Genomic DNA, 20,027 nt, shown 5'->3' on the forward strand with positions numbered 1-20,027 from the left:
GTAGTTTAGTGCTTTGTTCTTTTTTTAATGGGTAAATAATTTTAAATTTAAAGGCCGCGCCACGGAGGACTCGACCTTTGGCCTCAAGCATTAGCCTCACTAATTCTTCATTTTGTCGTTATGGTTTTCTTTTTGCAACCTTTTGTGGTTATCAGATCCATTCTTCGATTGTCTTATTCGAGAAGTTGTGCCTAAATGAGATACACGGACATAATCGTTGTGCGTTTTTTGCTGTTTCGCAGCTAGTTTTGTACATTGTTGTTAGTGCATCGTTCTTTTGAATTGCTTTGTTGATTTTGTATTGTTCGGTTTGTTACCATTTTCGGAGAACTATGTTGGTCATTCTTAGCAGTTAGCACTGAGCATTTTTAGAACTTTAAATAACTCCAGTACACCAATTTTCTCTGGAAAAAGAGGATCGATTGCAGACTCGAAGCCATTAGATCCTTAACATTTTTCATCTATAATTTTTCATATTTTTTATTACTAAACTAATTAAGACTGTCAAACAAGAATACAAAATAAATGAATTAGTAGAGATTAATAAGAAAGGACGCCAACAGCCCAACACAACTAAGTATCATGATTGATATTACCCGTCGCCACTACATATATGCATTCAATCATTCTTTGCTTTCAAGTATTTCAAGACTTAGTTTTAGTGACTACTCCATCCACTCACTTTTAGTTTCAATATTAATAAATCAGACTCATGCCATCACGGCCACATAAATAAATAAATAATAAGTGTCATATATGTGTACTTTTAGCCAAGTTAAAGATAGTATGATCAAAATTAATTAATAAAGTAAAGGGGCTAGTAATCATTTTCTTGCAATAAGTGTAAAATAAATTTATGCTATACTTTAGCTGATGCCTAATGCTTGCCTACCTAGACATCTAAACAAATTGGGAAGTTGATTCTTTGGAATACTCATTGCAATAATATAAACTGATCAATTATGTATATATATGTTATTACGTTATGAAATTGAGTGTACTAAAAGCTAACCAATTTCGTGAGCTGACCAAATCAATTTCATTAATGAATGTTTTTGACCGATCTTGGACTCATCATGTTCAAACATAACTTCAATTTTCATTGAAGAGTGAAGATATCAGTTTTGGTGGCCATTAATTGTATACATTTTTCATAATCAGGTGTATGAACATAGGTCACAATGCCTAATAATTCATACTAATTCAATAGGAACTATTCTCAAATTCCTATTCTAACTTATCGCAAATTTTAATTTTATAATTATAACTTATGTATAAGATACTTTGACGGATACCCAAATAAAACTATTAATTTAATAATTTTTTAATCAAAAATAAAAACTGAGGCATATATTGTTTTTTTTTTTTGTAGTACTATCAGTTATTGTAAATGCTAAATGGTCTCATTTATTTAACTGCTCAGTACCACCTACCTAGAAACCCAAATATTAAAGCCCAATTAGAGTTTGTGGAAATAATTGATTTCTAAGAAACCCATTCCCTGAATCAAATTACAATCCGATAATCTGAATTGGACTAATTTAATTTGTTCCAACTTCCACCAAAGAATTAATTGCTCAACTACATATGTATTCAAGATTATTTATTACGGTAGAAGTGGAGTATACTAAAAGCTAGTAATTATTAAGATGGAGAGCTAACCAACAGCCACTTCTTGCTCTAAATTAGTTTATAATAAAGCTATACTTTTCCATTATCCGCCATTTCTATCACATATAAAGTAAAGAATTTAATACTAGTATATGAAAAGGGCGTTATTTTAGTAGAGCACTTTTTTCACCCAAACACTGCTGTCATCAACAATATCATCACTCATCACCATCAAAAGACCCCATTTTGAAAGCTCCCAAAAATCCAAAATTTCATATGCTCCTTTGAAAAAAAAGTGTTAGAGAGAGAGAGAGAGAGCGAGAGCATGGCAATGAGAATGGCAGTGTGTTTGATAGTAGTATTAGGTTGGTTTGAAGTAACAAAAGGAGCTGTTTATAAGGTGGGAGATTCAGCAGGCTGGACTACCATTGGCAATGTTGATTACAAGCTTTGGTCTTCCACTAAAACATTTCAACTTGGAGATGTTATTGGTAATTTTATTTTCTCAATTCTACACTCTATATATATATGTATGTATGTGTGTGGAGGTGTGTTTATTTATTACTAACATAAATTGTAAATTGATATCGTTTTTCATAATTTCATTGACATTATGAAACAAATTAAATAATGATTGGGAAGATGGCCGGTTCACTGTTCTTTAATTTTGAGTTCAACAATAGTAAATGTGTGTGCATAATCTATACATACATAAAGAATAAAACAGTTACTTCCATTTTGTTATACTTAATCAATGTTTTCAGACCAAATTTGTTTCGTTTAGCACTAAACAATTTATTGTGATTTTAATTAATGAATAGTCATGCTGCCGGTTTTAAATCAGAATCGTCGTCGGTTAAGATTGATGGGTTTTTTAATTCTGGTTTACCGATTTACAAATAACGCTTTAGAAAAAAAAAAAATTTATCCTTGCTATTAAAAGAAACGTAAGACGACATTATGATTAGAAATGGTATCATAGTCACCCCGCGTGCACATTAGAGTCTTCCAACATATCATTATTGATCACTTTCACACGTTCTTATTTGCAACTCCCTAATTTTCAAGAAGATCGCACGCTTTAATCATGTATGCACGATTGTGAGTTTCCAATATGATTCCTATTGGTACCAAGATTTATAGTTTGGTTATTTTGCATATACTCCCTATATATGTTCTGTCATTGTAACTGTTGAGTACAAACTCATCCTACATCTGGAGTCTGGGTGAAGTTGGAAGGTGTATACAATTTATTCCAACCCCAATCAGTTTGGAGCCTTTTGGGTGTGACCCAAAAACAAATACACATCGATCGTATCAAATTGAGTAAACAATTTATTATTTATTCGTTTATATTCGTGATTACTTGCGTTTATTTCATAAGAGTTTGTTTAATTTCAGTATTTGAGTACAACCCTCAATTCCACAACGTGATGCAAGTGATCCACTCGGAGTACAAGGCGTGCAACGCATCGTCCCCCATCTCCACCCACACCACGGGCAACGACTCCATCACCATCGACACTCACGGCCACCACTTCTTCGTCTGCGGTGTCCCCGGCCACTGCCAATCCGGCCAGAAAGTCGACATCAACGTGCTCCGTTCCCCTTCTCCTACGCCTTCCCTCTCCGCGCCTCTCCCCCCACCCTTCACCCCTTCACCCTCACCCAGCGCCGCACCTCCTTCTCTCCAACTCCGATGCCTTCTTCCCAATCTTCTTTTGCTCTACTTGTTCATTACCCTTTTTGCATAATGCCAAAATTGCACTTGTACTATATGTATTAGGAGTGCCAGTTTTTACTTCTTTCTCAAACTAGTGATGCTCATGCACATGTTGTTATCAATTGCATTTAATTGTAACTGCATTTTGTGGTTCATTATTAGAGTTTACTTTGGAAATTATATATACACTACATGTTAGATAAAAAATGGCAAAACACGTTATACTAATAGTACATTTTATTTCATTAGATCCTCATTCAATTTTTTTGTTTCACTAGATACTTAATTATACTAATGCAGTTTATTTCATTAGATCCTTATAACAAAACAAAACACAATGTATTAATACAAGGACCTCTAGATGTGTTTTGTCTAAAAAATACAGTAAACTACTATTCCATAATATTGATTGTAAAATGTTCGATATATAATCTTAATCCATCAAATAGTATTAAATCATTCCATTTCCACTAAAATCAACTAAAAATAAAGAATCTAAAATTGAAGAATAGAACCCTAATTAGGTCAACTCAGCCCCCTTACCATCATCCCTTGGCATGAACCTCTTCCACACCGGGTGCACCTTCCACACCCTCTCCTCCATCTCATCGATGGCCACGCCCTTCGTCTCCGGTATCAGAAACCACACAAACACCCCCATCACCACCACCCACGCCGCGAAGAAGAAGAAGATCCCCGCCCTCATATGGCACATCATCGACAAAAACGCCTGTGCTATCAAAAACGTCAACAGCATATTCGTGCTCACCGCAAAGGCAAACCCGGCCGTCCTCGTCTCCATGGGGAACACCTCGCTGGGGATCAGCCACCCCATCGGCCCCCACGACCACGCAAACGACATCACAAACAAACACACCAGCACCACCACGATCGTCGCCAGCTTGTTGTCGAGCGTCCCCACGCTCTTGAGGTGGAGCTCGAGGATGACCCCGGACCCCACCAGGCAGATGAGCATCTGCACGCAGGCCTGGAGGAGGAGCTTCCTCCTCCCGAGCCTGTCCACCGCCACGATGGAGACGAAGGTGCTGACCACGTTGACCACGCCGGTGATCACGGCGGAGAGGAGCGCGCCGTCGTTCTTGAACCCCATGGTTTGGAAGAGGACGGGCGCGTAGAACATGATGGCGTTGATGCCGGTGAATTGCTGGAAGATCTGGACGCAGATGGAGATGGTGAGGGGAGGGATGCTCTGCCGCTTCATCAGCTTCTTGAAGGGATGCTTCACCTTCTTCGCTTGCTCGGAGGCGTGCTTGATCTGCTCGAGCTCGTGCTCCACGTCGTCAACGCCGCGGACCTTCTGGAGGGACTGCTTGCCCTCGGCTTCGTGGCCGCGCTCGATCAGGCTCGAGGGGGTCTCCATGATCACGAACGAGCCGATGAAGAGGGCGAGCCCTGGGACTCCGGCAAGTCCCAGGGCGATCCTCCACCCGTAGGGGTGGATGTTGGCCACCGCGAAGTTGACTAGGTTCGCGATGAGGATCCCGATGGTCACGAAGAGCTGGAACATGATGTTCACGGCTCCTCTCCGGTGCGGCAGCGCCACCTCGGATAAGAAGAGGGGGACAGACTGCAATAATTAATTTATTAATTAATAAATAACGGAAAAATCATGAAGTTTGATCGAATTTTAAAAATCAGTTATAATACAACACATTTTTTAAATTTGCAAAAAAAAAACTTATGCTGTATTTTAAAAATCACTAAGAAAGTCTGAATAAAGTTTGGTTAGGCATCATAAAATTTGGATTTGTGTATAATGTTTGGTCAAATACACATGAAGTTTGGACTTATTAGCAATTAGAAAAAAAAATTCATAAATTAATGACAAAATCATAAAGTTTGGTCAACTTTTAAAAATTAGTCATAAATCGTAAATTGTCAATGCAATTAATTACTTTAATACTCCTAATTAAGTATATCATAAATTGACATTGAGTATAGTCAAATTTAAAAAATCAGCCAAAAAAGTCATGAATATAAATTGCCTTATATTACCACGATAAAAGATTTGGTAAAATTGTACAGTACTGAGTTCATGACAAAAAAAAAGTACTAACTAAAGAAACATGATGTTTGAAAACTTTGGTGATCATACTCATAAATCAACGAAAAAATCTCGAAATTTGTTCAAAATATCAGTCATAATAAAAAGGGTTATTTGCTTAGAAAATTTGAATAATAAATCACAAAGTTTCAAAAAATTCTCTCGTAACTTTTATGAATGCAAATTCGATACTAAATTGATGAACAACCCTAATAAAAATTGGGTGTAACTCTAACCTCATTGCCGAATCCGACGCCAACTCCGAAGAGGATTCTCCCGACGATGAGGACGGCCTTATTGGGGGCCAATCCACTGATAAGCGCAGCGACGACGAAGAACACGGAAGCGAGCCTGATAGTAGGCCTCCTGCCGAGAACGGAGCAGGCCTTGGAGGCCCCGAAGCTGGAGACGAGAGCGGCGAGATACAGCGAAGACGTGAAGAGCTGAAGCATCTGATCGTCGTATTTGCAGTAGTTATCTTCGTGCGCGATCAGTTTTCTAGCGTACACGTTGGGGAAGAACTTGAGGAGGAAGTCGTCCATCGCCGAAACTCCGCCGGAGATGCCGATGTCGTACCCGAACATGAGGCCGCCCATGGCCGCGAAGATCCAGCAGATCACCACATATGGACTTGTTCTCGATTTGATTTTGATTGAGGAAGATGAAGAAGGCTCTGCCATGTTTGATTGGATTGGATTATTGTTGCAATTGATGGTGGAATGGGGGTTTTATACTAATTGGCAAACCCTAGAAAACACAGAATTCATGGAGATATGGATGATGAGTAAGAGCCAGTTTTTATAGCCTTATTTATAAATTTGGATAAGGTAATGTGGAAAGATATACGGCAAGTTTTCACTAATAAAAGGGATTGAGGATAATGTGAATTTTTAGAGGATTTCTTACCAATTGTTAACAAATTTAGAATAACGGCATTAATTCATAACACAAATCAAATAAGTCACAAAAATTTATTTGGTAATTATCAACGTTTAATAAAAAGTGAAATCTAATACATAAGTCATACCCTAACTTTGTAATTCAATTGTATTACTACTAATTGATTAATCAATTAAGAATATTTTCAAATATACTGAAAAATCTTTGTTCAAATAAAAATTTGAATCAATATATTGATGGTTTTATTTTTTAAAATCTAATAAATAGAAATTATGAGGATTATGGTATGATAATACGGAGACCATATAGCTAATAAGTCGCGCTATGATATTCATTAATTTTCATAAAGTTTCAAATGTTTGAATTTTGAGAGGAGGAATAATCGGAGTCACACTCTCACTTGTTTCTTCTCATCCATCAATTTCCCCTACTTTTGTCCGACTTCAAAGTGCCTAAGATTAGTTTCGAGTTAGACTATAAAACCAAAAATAAGATCAAAAAAATTGAGCATTTAATCTTTCACATCATCAACAGCAACTGACAATGGAAAAAGATTCTGATCAATATGATTTAGGCATCTCTACTATCATGAACTAGACAACACTACACATCTTGTTAGTAGGAATAATTTTATTTTTTGAAGAAAAAAAAACATTATTTTGGCAATACATAAATCAAGAAAATGGCCAGCCGCGAGCCTCATTACAAATCTAAGATCACACCCTATGTGTTCGCATGCTGGATTCTGGCTGCCTTCGGCGGCCTTATGTTCGGCTACGACATTGGAATTTCGGGTATGAAATTCTTAATTTTTAAAAAAAATCGAAAATTTTGAAATAAGTATGTGTATCTTATTTGATGTGGATTAGGTGGAGTGACGTCCATGGATGATTTCTTGGTGAAGTTTTTCCCTCATGTTCACGAGAGAAAGCTACACGCGCAAGAGGATAATTACTGTCGATACGATGACGAGTTGCTCCAGCTTTTCACCTCTTCTTTGTACTTGGCAGCCCTCATTGCGAGTTTCTTCGCGTCCAAGGCTTGCACCAAGTTGGGGCGCAAGCCCACCATCACCATGGCTTCCACCTTCTTCATCGCGGGCGCCATCATCTGTGCAGCCGCGGAGAAGAAGTGGATGATCATCACGGGGAGGATCCTTTTTGGGGTTGGCGTCGGGTTCGCAAATGAAGTAGGTAACAATGAGTAACTATGCTAGTTTTAGGTCATGTTCGAATTTCCTCCGTTCCATAAAATAGTGATCACATGAAGCACTATTTTGAAACAGACATCTAGGTCATAGCTAGACTGTCTGTTTCAAAACAGTACTTTGGAAATGGAGGATTTTGTCTGCACTCAGTAGTTAAGACTGATGGTTGCAAAACTACTGAATGCAGGCTGTTCCTCTGTTTTTAACAGAGATCGCCCCCCCGCAACATAGGGGGGCGGTAAACATCCTGTTTCAACTATTTGTGACGATAGGGATCTTCGTCGCCAACCTGATTAACTATGCCACGGTGATGATCCACCCGAGCGGGTGGCGCGTGTCGCTAGGCCTAGCGGCGGTGCCAGGCCTAGTCCTTTTCGGCGGTTCCCTATTCATAACGGAGACTCCACCGAGTCTAGTGGAGATGGGGAGGAAGGAAGAAGGGAGGGAAACCCTGCGGATAATCCGCGGGGTTGATGACGTGGACGCGGAGTTTGACCAGATATTGGCGGCGGCAGAGCAGGCGAAGCAGGGGAAGCACCACTTCAGGAGATTGTTCAAGCGTTCGAGCTTCCCACCGTTGTTTGTGGGCACCATAATACAAGTGTTCCAGCAGTTCACCGGTATCAACGCTATCATGTTCTACGCCCCGGTTATCTTCCGGACGCTCGGCTTGAACTCCCATGCCTCCTTGCTTTCCTCTGTCGTCACCGGCCTTGTAAACGTAGGAGCCACGTTCGTCTCCATCTATGCCGTGGACAAGATTGGCAGGCGGAAGCTGCTTTTGCAAGCGTCGTGCCAGATGTTCGTGTCCCAGATGGCGATCGGGGTGATTTTGTCCACACACCTCCAGGTAGGTATTAGTCTATTACTAAGATGCATAACAGTTACTACTCCATAAGGAACACGTTAGTAGGTAAGATGTGCTAACTTCATTGTAACTCATCTATGCTTGGAATTCTACGACCAGAAATGACTATTTCTAGTCATAGAATTCCAAACATATACTAAGTTATCTATCCTGCCAAACATAATCTTAGTATAATAAATGGTTGTTAGTCATTATGCTAACTTAACTGTACTACCAAATGACTGTTTAGTTCGGATAATTCTTCTATCTTTGACTTATCTACTCTACCAAACTGAGCCTAAGAATTGCAGGCGACGGGGACGATGAGCAAAGGGATGGCGGTGGTGGTGGTGATACTGGTGTGCACATTTGTGATGTCGTTCGCGTGGTCGTGGGGGCCAATGGGGTGGCTGATCCCGAGTGAGATATTCCCGATAGAGACGAGGGCGGCGGGGTTTGCCTTTGCGGTGAGCACGAACATGATATTCACGTTCGTGATCGCCCAGGCATTCCTGTCGATGTTGTGCCACATGAGGGCTCAAATATTCTTCTTCTTCTCGGCATGGATTATGGCGATGGGGGTGTTCGTGCTCTACCTGTTGCCGGAGACGAAAGGGATTCCGATCGATCAGGTGGAGGAGAGGCTATGGAAGAGGCATCCTGTGTGGAGCAGCTTCTACAAAGAGGAAGGGAGTGAATATGGGATGGCTTGAGTCCACTCTTTATTAGTAGTGCTTTGGCACATGCTGTTCCTTCATTTTCATTTCTCTTTTCTATTTTCTTTTGAATCTTTGTATGTGCCATACAAGTAAGCTTGTTTCTACCATTGTTTCAATTTTCAATTGGGATTTCATCAAGAGGAAAGCTCTCAATTTCACAATTTGAATTAGGTCTCATCGTTAGCCTGTTACATTTTATATACCAACCTCAACTTATAACTTCAATCAATCTAATAGTAGCAAGTTAAAATTGACCAAAGAATGTAAAAATAACAATTACTCAACACAAATTGTAAGTTCATTTAGTATATTAATTATGTATTTGAACTTTTGTTTGTTAAAGAAAATCAATGGATTTTAGTAGATAGAGTAATGCACGAGTACAATCTCAAATTATCTCCAAAAAAAAGACTAGATCTAGATTTTATTCTTTAATAACCCATTCATATTTTTGGGGGGCAAACAAAATAAATTAAAAATAAAAAAACATAGCAATACATAAAGCCAAGTAACCTAAAGCTGAATAAAATATAAATATACATTAGGTGATACGTATAAACATAAGAATACACTCCAAGAAGTTACATTATCTTTAATGCAGAAAAACTTAACATTAAGTGATTTAGATTCAATCTTTGGCGCATACAATGATACAAGAGGAGTTGTGCAGAATATATACCTACTATTAATGTAGCATAGGGAAGCATTCTGTTGACACTAACAAATGCTTACTTCTATAAAATCGCGATGATCATGAGTAGTGTGGGAGTGTATGCTAATGTAAGCTGGGATCTTATGGAGTTCATCTTGGATCTTCTACAATAGTTCCAACAGCTGATGGGCAACATCTGCATCATAGAGTTGCAAGCAGGTTATAACGATAGACGAGCTAAGATATCTGAATGTATAAAAGTTGACAAGTATGCAATAACACTCTAATCACCATCCCAAACAAGAACAATTTTAGACAATCCAGTTAGTTTAATACCATTTTTTTTAATTCAAGTTAAAATCAGACAAAAATATCAAGAAACAGAGTATTGTGACTGTGATACCTTTTAGTACAGATGGCGGCGTGTGGAACTCATTCCAGATGCTATCACATGAAGCAAGATTCATATTTAGGAATTTGGCAGCAAGGTAGGCAGCACCAGCAGCTATCTGGTGAGGTTTAAACTGAAGCCATAGCGAACTTCTGAGTCTGCAAAAAAGAAACTTCATTTCAGAATAAATGCTGTGATCAAAATATGATGATAGACTAATACATATGAAACAGATTATAAAACCAAACCATTTGAAGCAGAAGCAACACCAACAATTCAACTTGCATGATCTTATTCTCATTGATGTATTCGCCACAATTAAAAAATCTTATGTTCGGAGAGCAGTTGCCATGGCCAGAAACAGTTAATAGTTAAACAAATTGACACTTCAAAAAACAAAAAGCCAATAATTGAATCCCTTACCAACTAATAAGGCAGCATCCAAGTCGGATATACCCAGATTCCTCTGGGAAATGCTGATTGATATCCCAGTATAAAACATGTCAAACAATCTATAGAACAATTAACTCCAACTCCAGTCTCTGCTGCCAGTCTACCAACAAGAATGCTGATGTGGATGCACATAAAAGAGAGGAACAGGCTCGGGTCACCTTGTAAGACATAAGGCTAGCAGCATGAATGCTACGATGTTCGTAGACTCACTGTGACTTCATAAATTAGTTTTAGCAGATTATCACTCCACGACCAATTAGATTATACTTTGCTTTTGTCGAGTCCTCAGAAAATTTAGACTATCTTCAAGCATTAGGGTTGCTGGATCAGACATTATATTCTTGACTAAGTTACAAATTCAGACATAATATCCACATAACTTTATTAATTACACTCTTTACAAAGTTTAAAAGAAAAGTATCACTAGAGCTACAGTGGTATATGTAAATATGGTCTGATAATTCCCTACGGATAAGTAAATGGAACAACAACTAGTAGTAAATATACATATATGTATGGATAGGTATGTAAACCTATGATAAGTAAATGTAGAACATCAAAGTGATGTTCCCTCCATGGATGTTAAGAAAAGATGGTCTTCCTAATATTTTAAAAAACCAAGTGCAAAAGACTATATTACTACTTCTTTCTGCGACAACACTTAGCATGCACCACGTATGGTGTATGGTGACATGACGCCCACTAGATGAAGCCCCAATACAGCAAGGAAAAAAAAACAGAATCACCTAGGCAACTCTTTTTCGAACTCTATAGAACACATGACAACTGTTACACCCCACCAACATCCCAGCCCAAATTTGAGCAGAAAATGTAGAAGTTGAACAGTGATGATCATTGTGAATGGATACTCAAACAGGTCAATAATAATTAAAATTAAAGTAGGGACTTCCCCATCTCTCCTGGGCATGCTTCCACTATTGTGGTAACTGGCAAGTATTCCTACCTTTTCTGTTCTTATTTGACTGGACAAAGGACTAAGGTTTGAGCCCTTGAATAGAAGTTTCTCAGAACATGACATACAAAACTCTTACCCATCAAAGCTCAGTAGCATATGAAGACCTTCAAAATTTATTGAAGCTGGAAGATGAGCAAAGAATAGAAGAAAAAGGAAATGGGAAGCAAAAGAAAACAGATGAGAGGTCAAAAAAACACGGAGTATTTTGGTGGGTAATATATGGATGGGTGAATCTGAAATGTAAAGGATTCAGTCACCTGATCGCAAATGGTTTCGGGAATCAAAGTGTTTAAAAGGAATTGGTCACCACATATGGAAGATGAGCTACTAGTTCCATCATGCCCAAACAAAAATCTGAGGTATTCTTCAGATTTATTATAAGCAACCTATGTTGAAACTGAGTAAGAGTCTAAGACATAGTAATGTCTAAATGGAGTATAAAATAATTAACCCACGAACTATCTTCTAGAGCAAATGCCCATGCTAATAAGATGTTGGAATTTGAAAGGAATCCACAAGATATAGCAAGTTCAACTTCAGATGAAAAACACATTTGATGATCAGCAGATCAACCTCCGGCTATTAATATCATAATGGGTGCATGCTAATCTTCTATAAACCCTGCAATTATATGGCATTCCAGAAATATCAATATTGAATTCTAGATTGAATCAAAGTAAATATAGAGATGAATCAGATGACTGTCACTCACAAAAGAAAGATTCAATCTGAGGACCAAAAGGTAAATAAATCGTGTATATCCTCCTCCCGAATGATATTATTGACCTCATTGGTTATCCAAATAATAGAGAAGCCACCAATCAGAGTGTCAATTACAGTTCAGGTACTGGTAACTTTTTCACTCCATTTATATTCAGTCTCGATATCAGAAGGCTCTACTTACATGTACAGAATGTATAGCAGGTATCATTTCAAATTAACAACTGAGAATAGCAATACTTGAAATAATATAACTTACCCTTCTCTGACAAAGTCCAGCGCCATATTCACCAAGACAGACTGTGCAAAGCCTAGTTTTTGAAGTGTAGAAGTCAGAGATTCAAATGGATGCTGCACATTAAGCTCGAAATTCAAAGTTGTTAAGACCAATTGCTCAGCATCAGTCATCCGCTCACGATATTTTTCAAACCAATCCTGTTCAAGGAAATTAGTAACAGAGAAAAGCAACTAAATTAGTACACGTCTTACTCAACAGAAACAACAGACTAAATACAAATACCAGTTCACCTAGGTTAAATCAGAAAAGGGAACTTTCCTTGATCACAATTCAATAGGCCAAAACCATAACAAAGAATTCAAGTTCCTAGTATGTCTTGAATTCTTCAAGAAGGAATAAATACTGATTATATCTTCAATAATCAATTTGAGAACCATACACTTGAAATCAAATTTGAGAATTGAATCTTTTTACAGTTTGAATCAATCAATTTACACCATCTCATAAAAGGAAGTAAGCCAAGGTCAGACTATGAAGAGCGAGAGGAGTAAAGAGGATACTAACAATGGGTAAAATATATGAAAGAAGTGAGAAATCCTGTTTGTGGAGAACTTCACAAGATGCTTTTAGGACATCATTCAGAGCACATGGTGTCTCCTCGGACTTGGAAGCCAGGAAAAGAACTGCAGTAGCTATCAGCTGCAAGCCAATGATAAAAGTACCACTTAATTACCTCCAAAGGCCAATTTCAGCAAACCAGAAGATACTAGAAAGCATTAACTAAATTACAAAAGACAAAGTGCCACATAAATGAAAGGAAACTCACAAATCTGTCGTGAGAGGCATGAGATCGGCGTACAAAGAAACGATGGCAGAGCACCATGGCAGTCCCAATGGTTGTTTGAGGTCTGAAATTAAACAGTATTGCATCTGAATCTTTGGATAATTAACACAAAACATAGCAAGACAAAAAAATAGTCGAACCAACATAGTTATAGAAGGATGGACTTTTAAATTATGTCTCCTTTAGCATGTGGAATGTATTTTTCAAGGTAAGATACTTACAAATGAAGCCTAACCCCAATATCTTGAAGGAAGGAACAATATGAGTATCGCAGATATGTTTCATGCAGCTGATCAATGCCATCTTTTCTTGAAGGAGATGATTTCTCTATATCATCCCTAGACATGAAAACCACTTCCTCATCCTCAAACTTTAACGGGTCACACTTTGATGCAGAAGAAGCATTCGGATTGGCACCACCAGACCTGGTTTCAGCAACAGCAGAAGAACTTTTGCAGACTAATTGGGCATCTGCACAAGCATTATAGTATCTGGAAGGTTTGAATGAGTCAGCACGATTTGCAAGATCATATTGGTATGTCTGCTGCTGCTGATAAATGAACCCAGTGTTTTCAGCAGAGAAAGCTGAAGTCTTTCTCCTTTTGGGAGATGGTGCAAAATCAGGCCCACGGCGGTCATACATGAGTCCATCCAACCTATACGTTTGAGTAAAGTCATGGTAGTTGTTGTAGTCATGTGTGCCAAAGTTCCCGTGGTAATTAGGAGGAGCTGCACCAGTGGCCCTCACAGCCATATTGCTATTTCTAGCACAAGACGATCTATTATCTCTGTGAAATTTGCCACCTCGTGGCTGCTGAGGCCGCACAAAAGACATAATTCCTGCTCGTTTAATCAAAGTAAGAGAACATACAAAATGCAACAACCCAGAAAAAGGCATTCTCTTAGTGATATCTGTTATGCACTTAGGAAGACCAACAACCAATTCAATCACCCATGACATGATAATGGAAATACATCTTAAGTTCTTAACAACAAAAGTTATTTCGAGACTGCTCAAATTATATGCCTCTCTCTCATAATAGATCACCATCAACCCATCAATTCTAAACCTACTGAAACAACATTACACACCGTTGTGTATGAACTTATAACAATCAAATGTATAACAATTTCAGCACTGAAAAATCTAGGAAGGACAAAATCGTTCACAATTCAGTTAGCTATATTGGTCTAAAAGAAACAGAGATTTTGAAAATGTATCAAAATTCAAACCTAGTATTTGAGAGTTCAATTTCCAAAATCCTATCAACTTTTACATAAACAACAGTAACATAAAGCACAGAATCGACATCCAACGCAATAAGATCCAATATTCTGCATAACGATTTAAAAAATTAACTCTTTAAACCCGTCAAAAATAATTCAGAAGGTAATTGACGTATAGGAATAATACCTGATAGGCACCACGGGATGTAAGATCTGGAAAGACTGATCGCTAATTCCGAGCTGGAAATACGCAATTCCCTATTGAGATTGAGAGATTAGGGTTTGTGTCTTTGTGAATTGTAGATTGTGAGAGAGGGAGAAGAGAGAGAAAATAAACAACATTTGAAAAGAATAAATAAGATTTGAAAAGTATTCGCCTACAAATCGATGCGTGGTCGGGTCAGATTAGAACATATAAATTGATTAACCTCTTTTACACTGTCGCAATGTAGTGAATCAAAAATCAACCGAATCAATTGTGAACATGCTTTTGGTTAAATAAAAAATTTTGGAGTATAATTACTTTTGATTTTTGCGTTTAAAACTTTGTAGTTGACGTTGGGTGTACATACTTTGATTAAATACTTTTATTTAATAGTATTAAAAAAATAAAATTATAAAAATAAAATTGTAGACTAATTAGTATTTAATGTTATCTTAATTTTTATTAATATTTAAAGTGAACTTCAAAATTGGTTCCGTGAAAATGATGTTCGCACGTTTTAGGTCACTGAACTTGAAAAATATAACCACGAATATCTGGAAAAAATCGTTAATCACGTTTGAGTTCTTCTCAATTTTTTTTTTTTCTCATTTTATCTTTAAATCCTTAAGAGCTTATTTAATCTAAATTCATTATTTTAAGAATTCAAATCTTACATTACATATTTTTTAACTTTTAATTTTATATAAAATATAATATGCATAAATAATAATTAAAAAATACATTTTACATTTTTAAAAATTATTAGTACTATGATACATATTTTTAGATGCATACACAATAAATTTAGTACTAATAATAAATAATTATTGTATAATAGATGCATATACAACATATTTACTACTAATAATATATTAAATGTATATGCAAAACTAATGCAATCTTTTTTTATCTGGGTGTATACATAAAACACTATAATATGTACTTTTTTTAATGGTTTAATAAATAGTATATAAATTAATTTGTAGTCTAATAAAAAATAAAATTAAAAATAATTTTTAAAATTTTACTATGTTAGTATAACTTTGAAGAAATTGAATCTTCTATGTTAGATAAATATCCAACAATAATAATTATTTTATAAAATTATTTCAAAAATTAGAACATTTTTTGGTAAATGACTAAAATATACTACCAAAAAACTGAAAATCCCCAACTTTGTAGCATATGAAATGTAAAATTAATTTAAGATATTGTGTATCAAAAGATATAATTTAAAATTGCACCGGTGAGACACTTCTTAGTCGAGCTTCATTTCATTGCAATATAGTGACCCTATACACTAAAAACCCAATCCCTGAAGCCTAAATCATAAACCCTTAACTTTAAAATATACTCAATTAGATTATAATTTTAAATTTAGTTAGGCAGTTTTTGTAAATATTTTCAAAACTTCCCTTGTATTATTTAAACAAAATACATGAATTACCATAAATTTAATAAAAATGTGTTGCTTATTACAATAAATCAGAATTAATCATTAAAATTAATAATGACCACAAATAAAAAATGAAATAATAATTAAAAAGAGCGAACTATTATTACTACACATTCTGAACGAAACTAAGCAAACTAAGAATTAAAAAATGTCATTTATGTAAAAGAATATAAGAAATTATAGCACCTTTTCATGTGGCAGAAGCTAATTATTTTTCGTGAGAATTTTATTCTAGTGTCAAGAAATTGAGTTTAAATACAAAAATGTTAAAAAAAAAATGACCAAATTTATAGTATTTGAATTTGATTAACTAAAATGATAATCTACAAAAATTTAATAGCATTTGAATAGTATTCAAGTCTATAACAGTCTAACAACGTATTTGAATAGTATTACAACTCTTGTACAAACATACTAATAATATTGCACCGGTGAGACACTTCTTAGTCGAGCTTCATTTCATTGCAATATAGTGACCCTATACACTAAAAACCCAATCCCTGAAACCTAAATCATAAACCCTTAACTTTAAAATATACTCAATTAGATTATAATTTTAAATTTAGTTAGGCAGCTTTTTTAAATATTTTCAAAACTTCCCTTGTATTATTTGAATAAAATACATGAATTACCATAAATTTAATAAAAATATGTTGCTTATTACAATAAATCAGAATTAACCATTAAAATTAATAATGACCACAAATAAAAAATGAAATAATAATTAAAAAGAGCGAACTATTATTACTACACATTCTGAATGAAACTAAGCAAACTAAGAATTAAAAAATGTCATTTATGTCAAAGAATATAAGAAATTATAGCACTTTTTCATGTGGCAGAAGCTAATTAATTTTCGTGAGAATTTCATTCTAGTGTCAAGAAATTGAGTTTAAATACAAAAATGTTAAAAAAAGACCAAATTTATAGTATTTGAATTTGATTAACTAAAATGATAATCTACAAAAATTTAATAGTATTTGAATAGTATTCAAGTGTATAACGGTCTAACAACGTATTTGAATAGTATTACAACTCTTGTACAAACATACTAATAATATTGAAGCCTTTACAATCTGGCTATGCACATTCACACACAAATGGAAGAAAACAAATTGATCTTCATCATCTTCGGAATGAAGCCGGTGGTTGAGGGATGAGCAAACATAGCTATTTTCGGTTGCCTCTGCTCACTTTAGAATTCGTCATTTATCTTTTTTCTTTATCTACTTGTGCTTGTTCTTGGGTACTCTCTGTTTCAATACTGAATCCATTTATTTATATAGAGCCAAGATGGTGTAGAGATTTAAAGTTTTAGCTTTAATTCCCAAAATAATAGTGCATGCGTTTCTTGCTTAATTGGAGTCTGTTGGCTTTCCATATTCTTTGTGAATAATGACTTTTTATATTCATTTTCAATTGGAGCCTTTTAATTATAATATATACCTGAAATAATAATGTGCATGTGCAATAATAAATAGTCCACAATCTGCCGGTTGAGATATATACTACAAATTAATTAACAAAATTAAATTTATTCTAATCATTCTAGAGTTCAAAATTGTAATTCCATAAATACCCCAAAACTCCCCTTTTATATATGTATAGATAACAAAATTAAATTTATTCTAATCATTCTAGAATTCAAAATTGTAATTCCATAAATACCCCCAAAACTCCCATTTTATATAGATATAGATATAGATATAGATATAAATATATAGATAGGGATGTACTAATATGCTAACTAATTTTAAAGAACTATATACACCCAATTTTTATAAACATTTTCACAATATCGCAATATGAATGTAGTTTTTTTTCATATCCTCGTATTCTTTCGGTTAAGTTTGCATCGTACAATAATACTTTTCCCATGGTTGGATGCTTTAATTGAAATTTTCGGATAAGCATGGGGTGATATAAATATAAAAATATAACTACATAAATAATGGTATTCGTAATTAATTTCATTTAAAGTTCGGGCCCCTTATACTAGTCAAAAGCCATAAATGGGCCTTAAATTGGTAAAAGAGAAGCCCATGGTTTGAGCCTTCGAGGTAATGACTCAGGCACACATGGTAAGATCCGACCCATTTATAGGTGGACGACCCTAATTTGCAATAATTTGAGTTTTTTCTTTAATTTAATCATATGTAAAACATAATATTGAGAGAAACATGGGCCATTAAATCGGAGGCTATATACGATGATTACATCATGTTTATTCACATAAAATAACACACTTTTATATATTTTTTGCAATATAATGTAATGCTTGTCAACTTCAACGTACTGTTTGAATTTTTTTTATTCCAACCGGAGTATTAAAAAAACAATAAAGATAATCATAAATTATAAGTCTAAAATTTATAAATTCGACAAAAAGTCGTTGTGAGACCAAAATTTGGTTTATAATTTAAAATTTGGAGGCCATTGTATCTGACTACCATTTTTTCTTATTATTAAGGTCAAATGTAATTAATATATACAACGAGTGTTGAAAATAATTCTATATTACTATATCATTAATAACGATTAGAAAATACTACATTAAATTCCAGTCAAATATGATATCAATATGTTAACTCAAGATGATTGCACATTTTATTAGTAATGAGTCAATTAGTTGAGTCTAGAATCTCTGTTACATTAATTGAGCTTCAAATTGATTTTCAGAAGCTTGTATCATTTCTGTCATGATTTTTTAAATTTATCGATTGTACTCATCTTTCCAATTTAAATCGATTTTATGAATTTCTTAATATAATTATTTCTAAAAGATAATAACTGAAATAGCATTATCCTCATATTCAATTTTCTCCGAGAAAATAATAGGTTGTCATCGGACATATTCTATCATGACTCAAGCATTGGACCAAAATTCAGATAGTAAAAATTTATAAACATTGATATATATTTGATAAATGAAAGTTATTGATATGAAATTGGTAGTACAATATTACTCCCATGCCAGCTCGATTTAGGATTATGGTTTAAAATTTGTAAACCAAACATTCCAGCTCGACTAGCTCATATCTGATTAATCCGCAATCCGAATATGGTTGGCCAAAAGTTATTGGTATGATTGACATCTCTACTTTTTAGCATTGATATTGTATTGTAGACTATCAAGGATAATTTTACCAATAAATATGCTGGTTGATTTAGTTGGTTGATTCACATGGCATTCAACTGACCATGTGATCACATGCCTCAAGGATCAAGTTCTCTCTCTCTTTAATCCATGACCAGTCATACACCTGCCGGTTAAGAAAGACACTAGTTACCCATAAATGAAGTGTTTTTTATCTTTATATATATGTATGCTCATTCCAGCAATGGTTTTTATGGTTGTTATGTCATTGGTGGATGTTTCTTTAAAGAAGGTAATTCCACCTGTCATGTCATGTAATGCAATTATATACTCCATTAATATTTTATTTAAGAGAAAATTGACAGAAAGATTTAGTTGTTTTAACATAGATGATATAACCAGGCTAGATGATCTTATTTCTTTTTTCATGGATCACATTTCCTTTTCTTATTCACTAAATGCCAATCTTAATGCCCCTTAATTCTACACCAAGCATGTTCATTGCCATGTTCAAGCTAGCTAGCTAGCATAAATATAGTAAAAATAAAGGTTAAAATAATACTCATATCCCTGATTATCAAATAACCAATTCCCTAGTAGGCTAGTAATTTATTAACTTTGAAATCAAGATTAAATGATAAAAAATAATTTAGAATAAATCCAAATTATTAATCTAAATAAAAACACAAAAAATAA

General features: G+C 35.0%; 4 protein-coding genes across 10 annotated transcripts; 2 read left to right on the plus strand and 2 right to left on the minus strand.

Annotated features, from left to right (window-relative positions):
* The first annotated feature begins 1,758 nt into the window (after positions 1-1,758).
* Positions 1,759-3,489, plus strand: LOC125221533 (mavicyanin-like). The gene is made up of 2 exons (XM_048123648.1): positions 1,759-2,102; positions 3,013-3,489. Exons 1-2 carry the CDS (start codon positions 1,937-1,939, stop codon positions 3,363-3,365), a joined length of 519 nt encoding a protein of 172 aa, XP_047979605.1. The 5' UTR covers positions 1,759-1,936; the 3' UTR covers positions 3,366-3,489.
* Positions 3,490-3,767: 278 nt separating this feature from the next.
* On the minus strand, positions 3,768-6,085 carry LOC125224421 (sugar transport protein 8-like). The gene is made up of 2 exons (XM_048127822.1): positions 5,636-6,085; positions 3,768-4,922 (listed from the first exon to the last, which is right to left on the minus strand). Exons 1-2 carry the CDS (start codon positions 6,077-6,079, stop codon positions 3,855-3,857), a joined length of 1,512 nt encoding a protein of 503 aa, XP_047983779.1. The 5' UTR covers positions 6,080-6,085; the 3' UTR covers positions 3,768-3,854.
* Positions 6,086-6,836: 751 nt separating this feature from the next.
* LOC125224280 (sugar transport protein 8-like) lies at positions 6,837-9,230 on the plus strand. The gene is made up of 4 exons (XM_048127657.1): positions 6,837-7,093; positions 7,169-7,488; positions 7,694-8,356; positions 8,665-9,230. Exons 1-4 carry the CDS (start codon positions 6,982-6,984, stop codon positions 9,064-9,066), a joined length of 1,497 nt encoding a protein of 498 aa, XP_047983614.1. The 5' UTR covers positions 6,837-6,981; the 3' UTR covers positions 9,067-9,230.
* A 362-nt stretch (positions 9,231-9,592) lies between these two features.
* On the minus strand, positions 9,593-14,961 carry LOC125222088 (cyclin-T1-4-like). Of its 7 annotated transcripts, none has more exons than XR_007176471.1 (9): positions 14,761-14,961; positions 13,568-14,186; positions 13,329-13,410; positions 13,067-13,201; positions 12,524-12,699; positions 12,118-12,165; positions 10,539-10,726; positions 10,364-10,442; positions 10,150-10,273 (listed from the first exon to the last, which is right to left on the minus strand). XR_007176471.1 is itself a non-coding variant. In XM_048124521.1 (7 exons), the coding sequence occupies exons 2-7, from the start codon at positions 14,179-14,181 to the stop codon at positions 9,889-9,891; spliced, it is 1,185 nt and encodes a 394-aa protein (XP_047980478.1). In that variant the 5' UTR covers positions 14,182-14,186; positions 14,761-14,952; the 3' UTR covers positions 9,593-9,888. The 7 variants fall into 7 exon arrangements, 2 of the variants coding, with proteins under 2 accessions (XP_047980478.1, XP_047980479.1); XR_007176472.1 differs by adding an exon at positions 12,257-12,440 and having other exon boundaries at positions 10,539-12,165; positions 14,761-14,960; XR_007176470.1 differs by having other exon boundaries at positions 10,539-12,165.
* Between the last annotated feature and the right edge of the window lie 5,066 nt (positions 14,962-20,027).

This window comes from Salvia hispanica, chromosome 4, assembly GCF_023119035.1.
Source record: "Salvia hispanica cultivar TCC Black 2014 chromosome 4, UniMelb_Shisp_WGS_1.0, whole genome shotgun sequence".
NCBI lineage: Eukaryota > Viridiplantae > Streptophyta > Magnoliopsida > Lamiales > Lamiaceae > Salvia > Salvia hispanica.

Bases quoted from the DNA above. Each gene is read 5' to 3' on its own strand.
- LOC125224421 (XM_048127822.1), bottom strand. From the start codon at position 6,079: ATGGCAGAGCCTTCTTCATCTTCCTCAATCAAAATCAAATCGAGAACA. The intron at 4,923-5,635 runs GTTAGAGTTACA...TAATTATTGCAG, and splicing joins GCGTCGGATTCGGCAATGAG to TCTGTCCCCCTCTTCTTATC.
- LOC125222088 (XM_048124521.1), bottom strand. From the start codon at position 14,181: ATGTCTTTTGTGCGGCCTCAGCAGCCACGAGGTGGCAAATTTCACAGA. The intron at 13,411-13,567 runs GTAAGTATCTTA...GTTTAATTTCAG, and splicing joins ATTGGGGTTAGGCTTCATTT to ACCTCAAACAACCATTGGGA. The intron at 12,700-13,066 runs GTTAGTATCCTC...TTCCTTGAACAG, and splicing joins TTTCATATATTTTACCCATT to GATTGGTTTGAAAAATATCG.
- LOC125224280 (XM_048127657.1), top strand. From the start codon at position 6,982: ATGGCCAGCCGCGAGCCTCATTACAAATCTAAGATCACACCCTATGTG. The intron at 7,094-7,168 runs GTATGAAATTCT...GATGTGGATTAG, and splicing joins CTACGACATTGGAATTTCGG to GTGGAGTGACGTCCATGGAT. The intron at 8,357-8,664 runs GTAGGTATTAGT...TAAGAATTGCAG, and splicing joins TTTTGTCCACACACCTCCAG to GCGACGGGGACGATGAGCAA.
- LOC125221533 (XM_048123648.1), top strand. From the start codon at position 1,937: ATGGCAATGAGAATGGCAGTGTGTTTGATAGTAGTATTAGGTTGGTTT. The intron at 2,103-3,012 runs GTAATTTTATTT...GTTTAATTTCAG, and splicing joins TCAACTTGGAGATGTTATTG to TATTTGAGTACAACCCTCAA.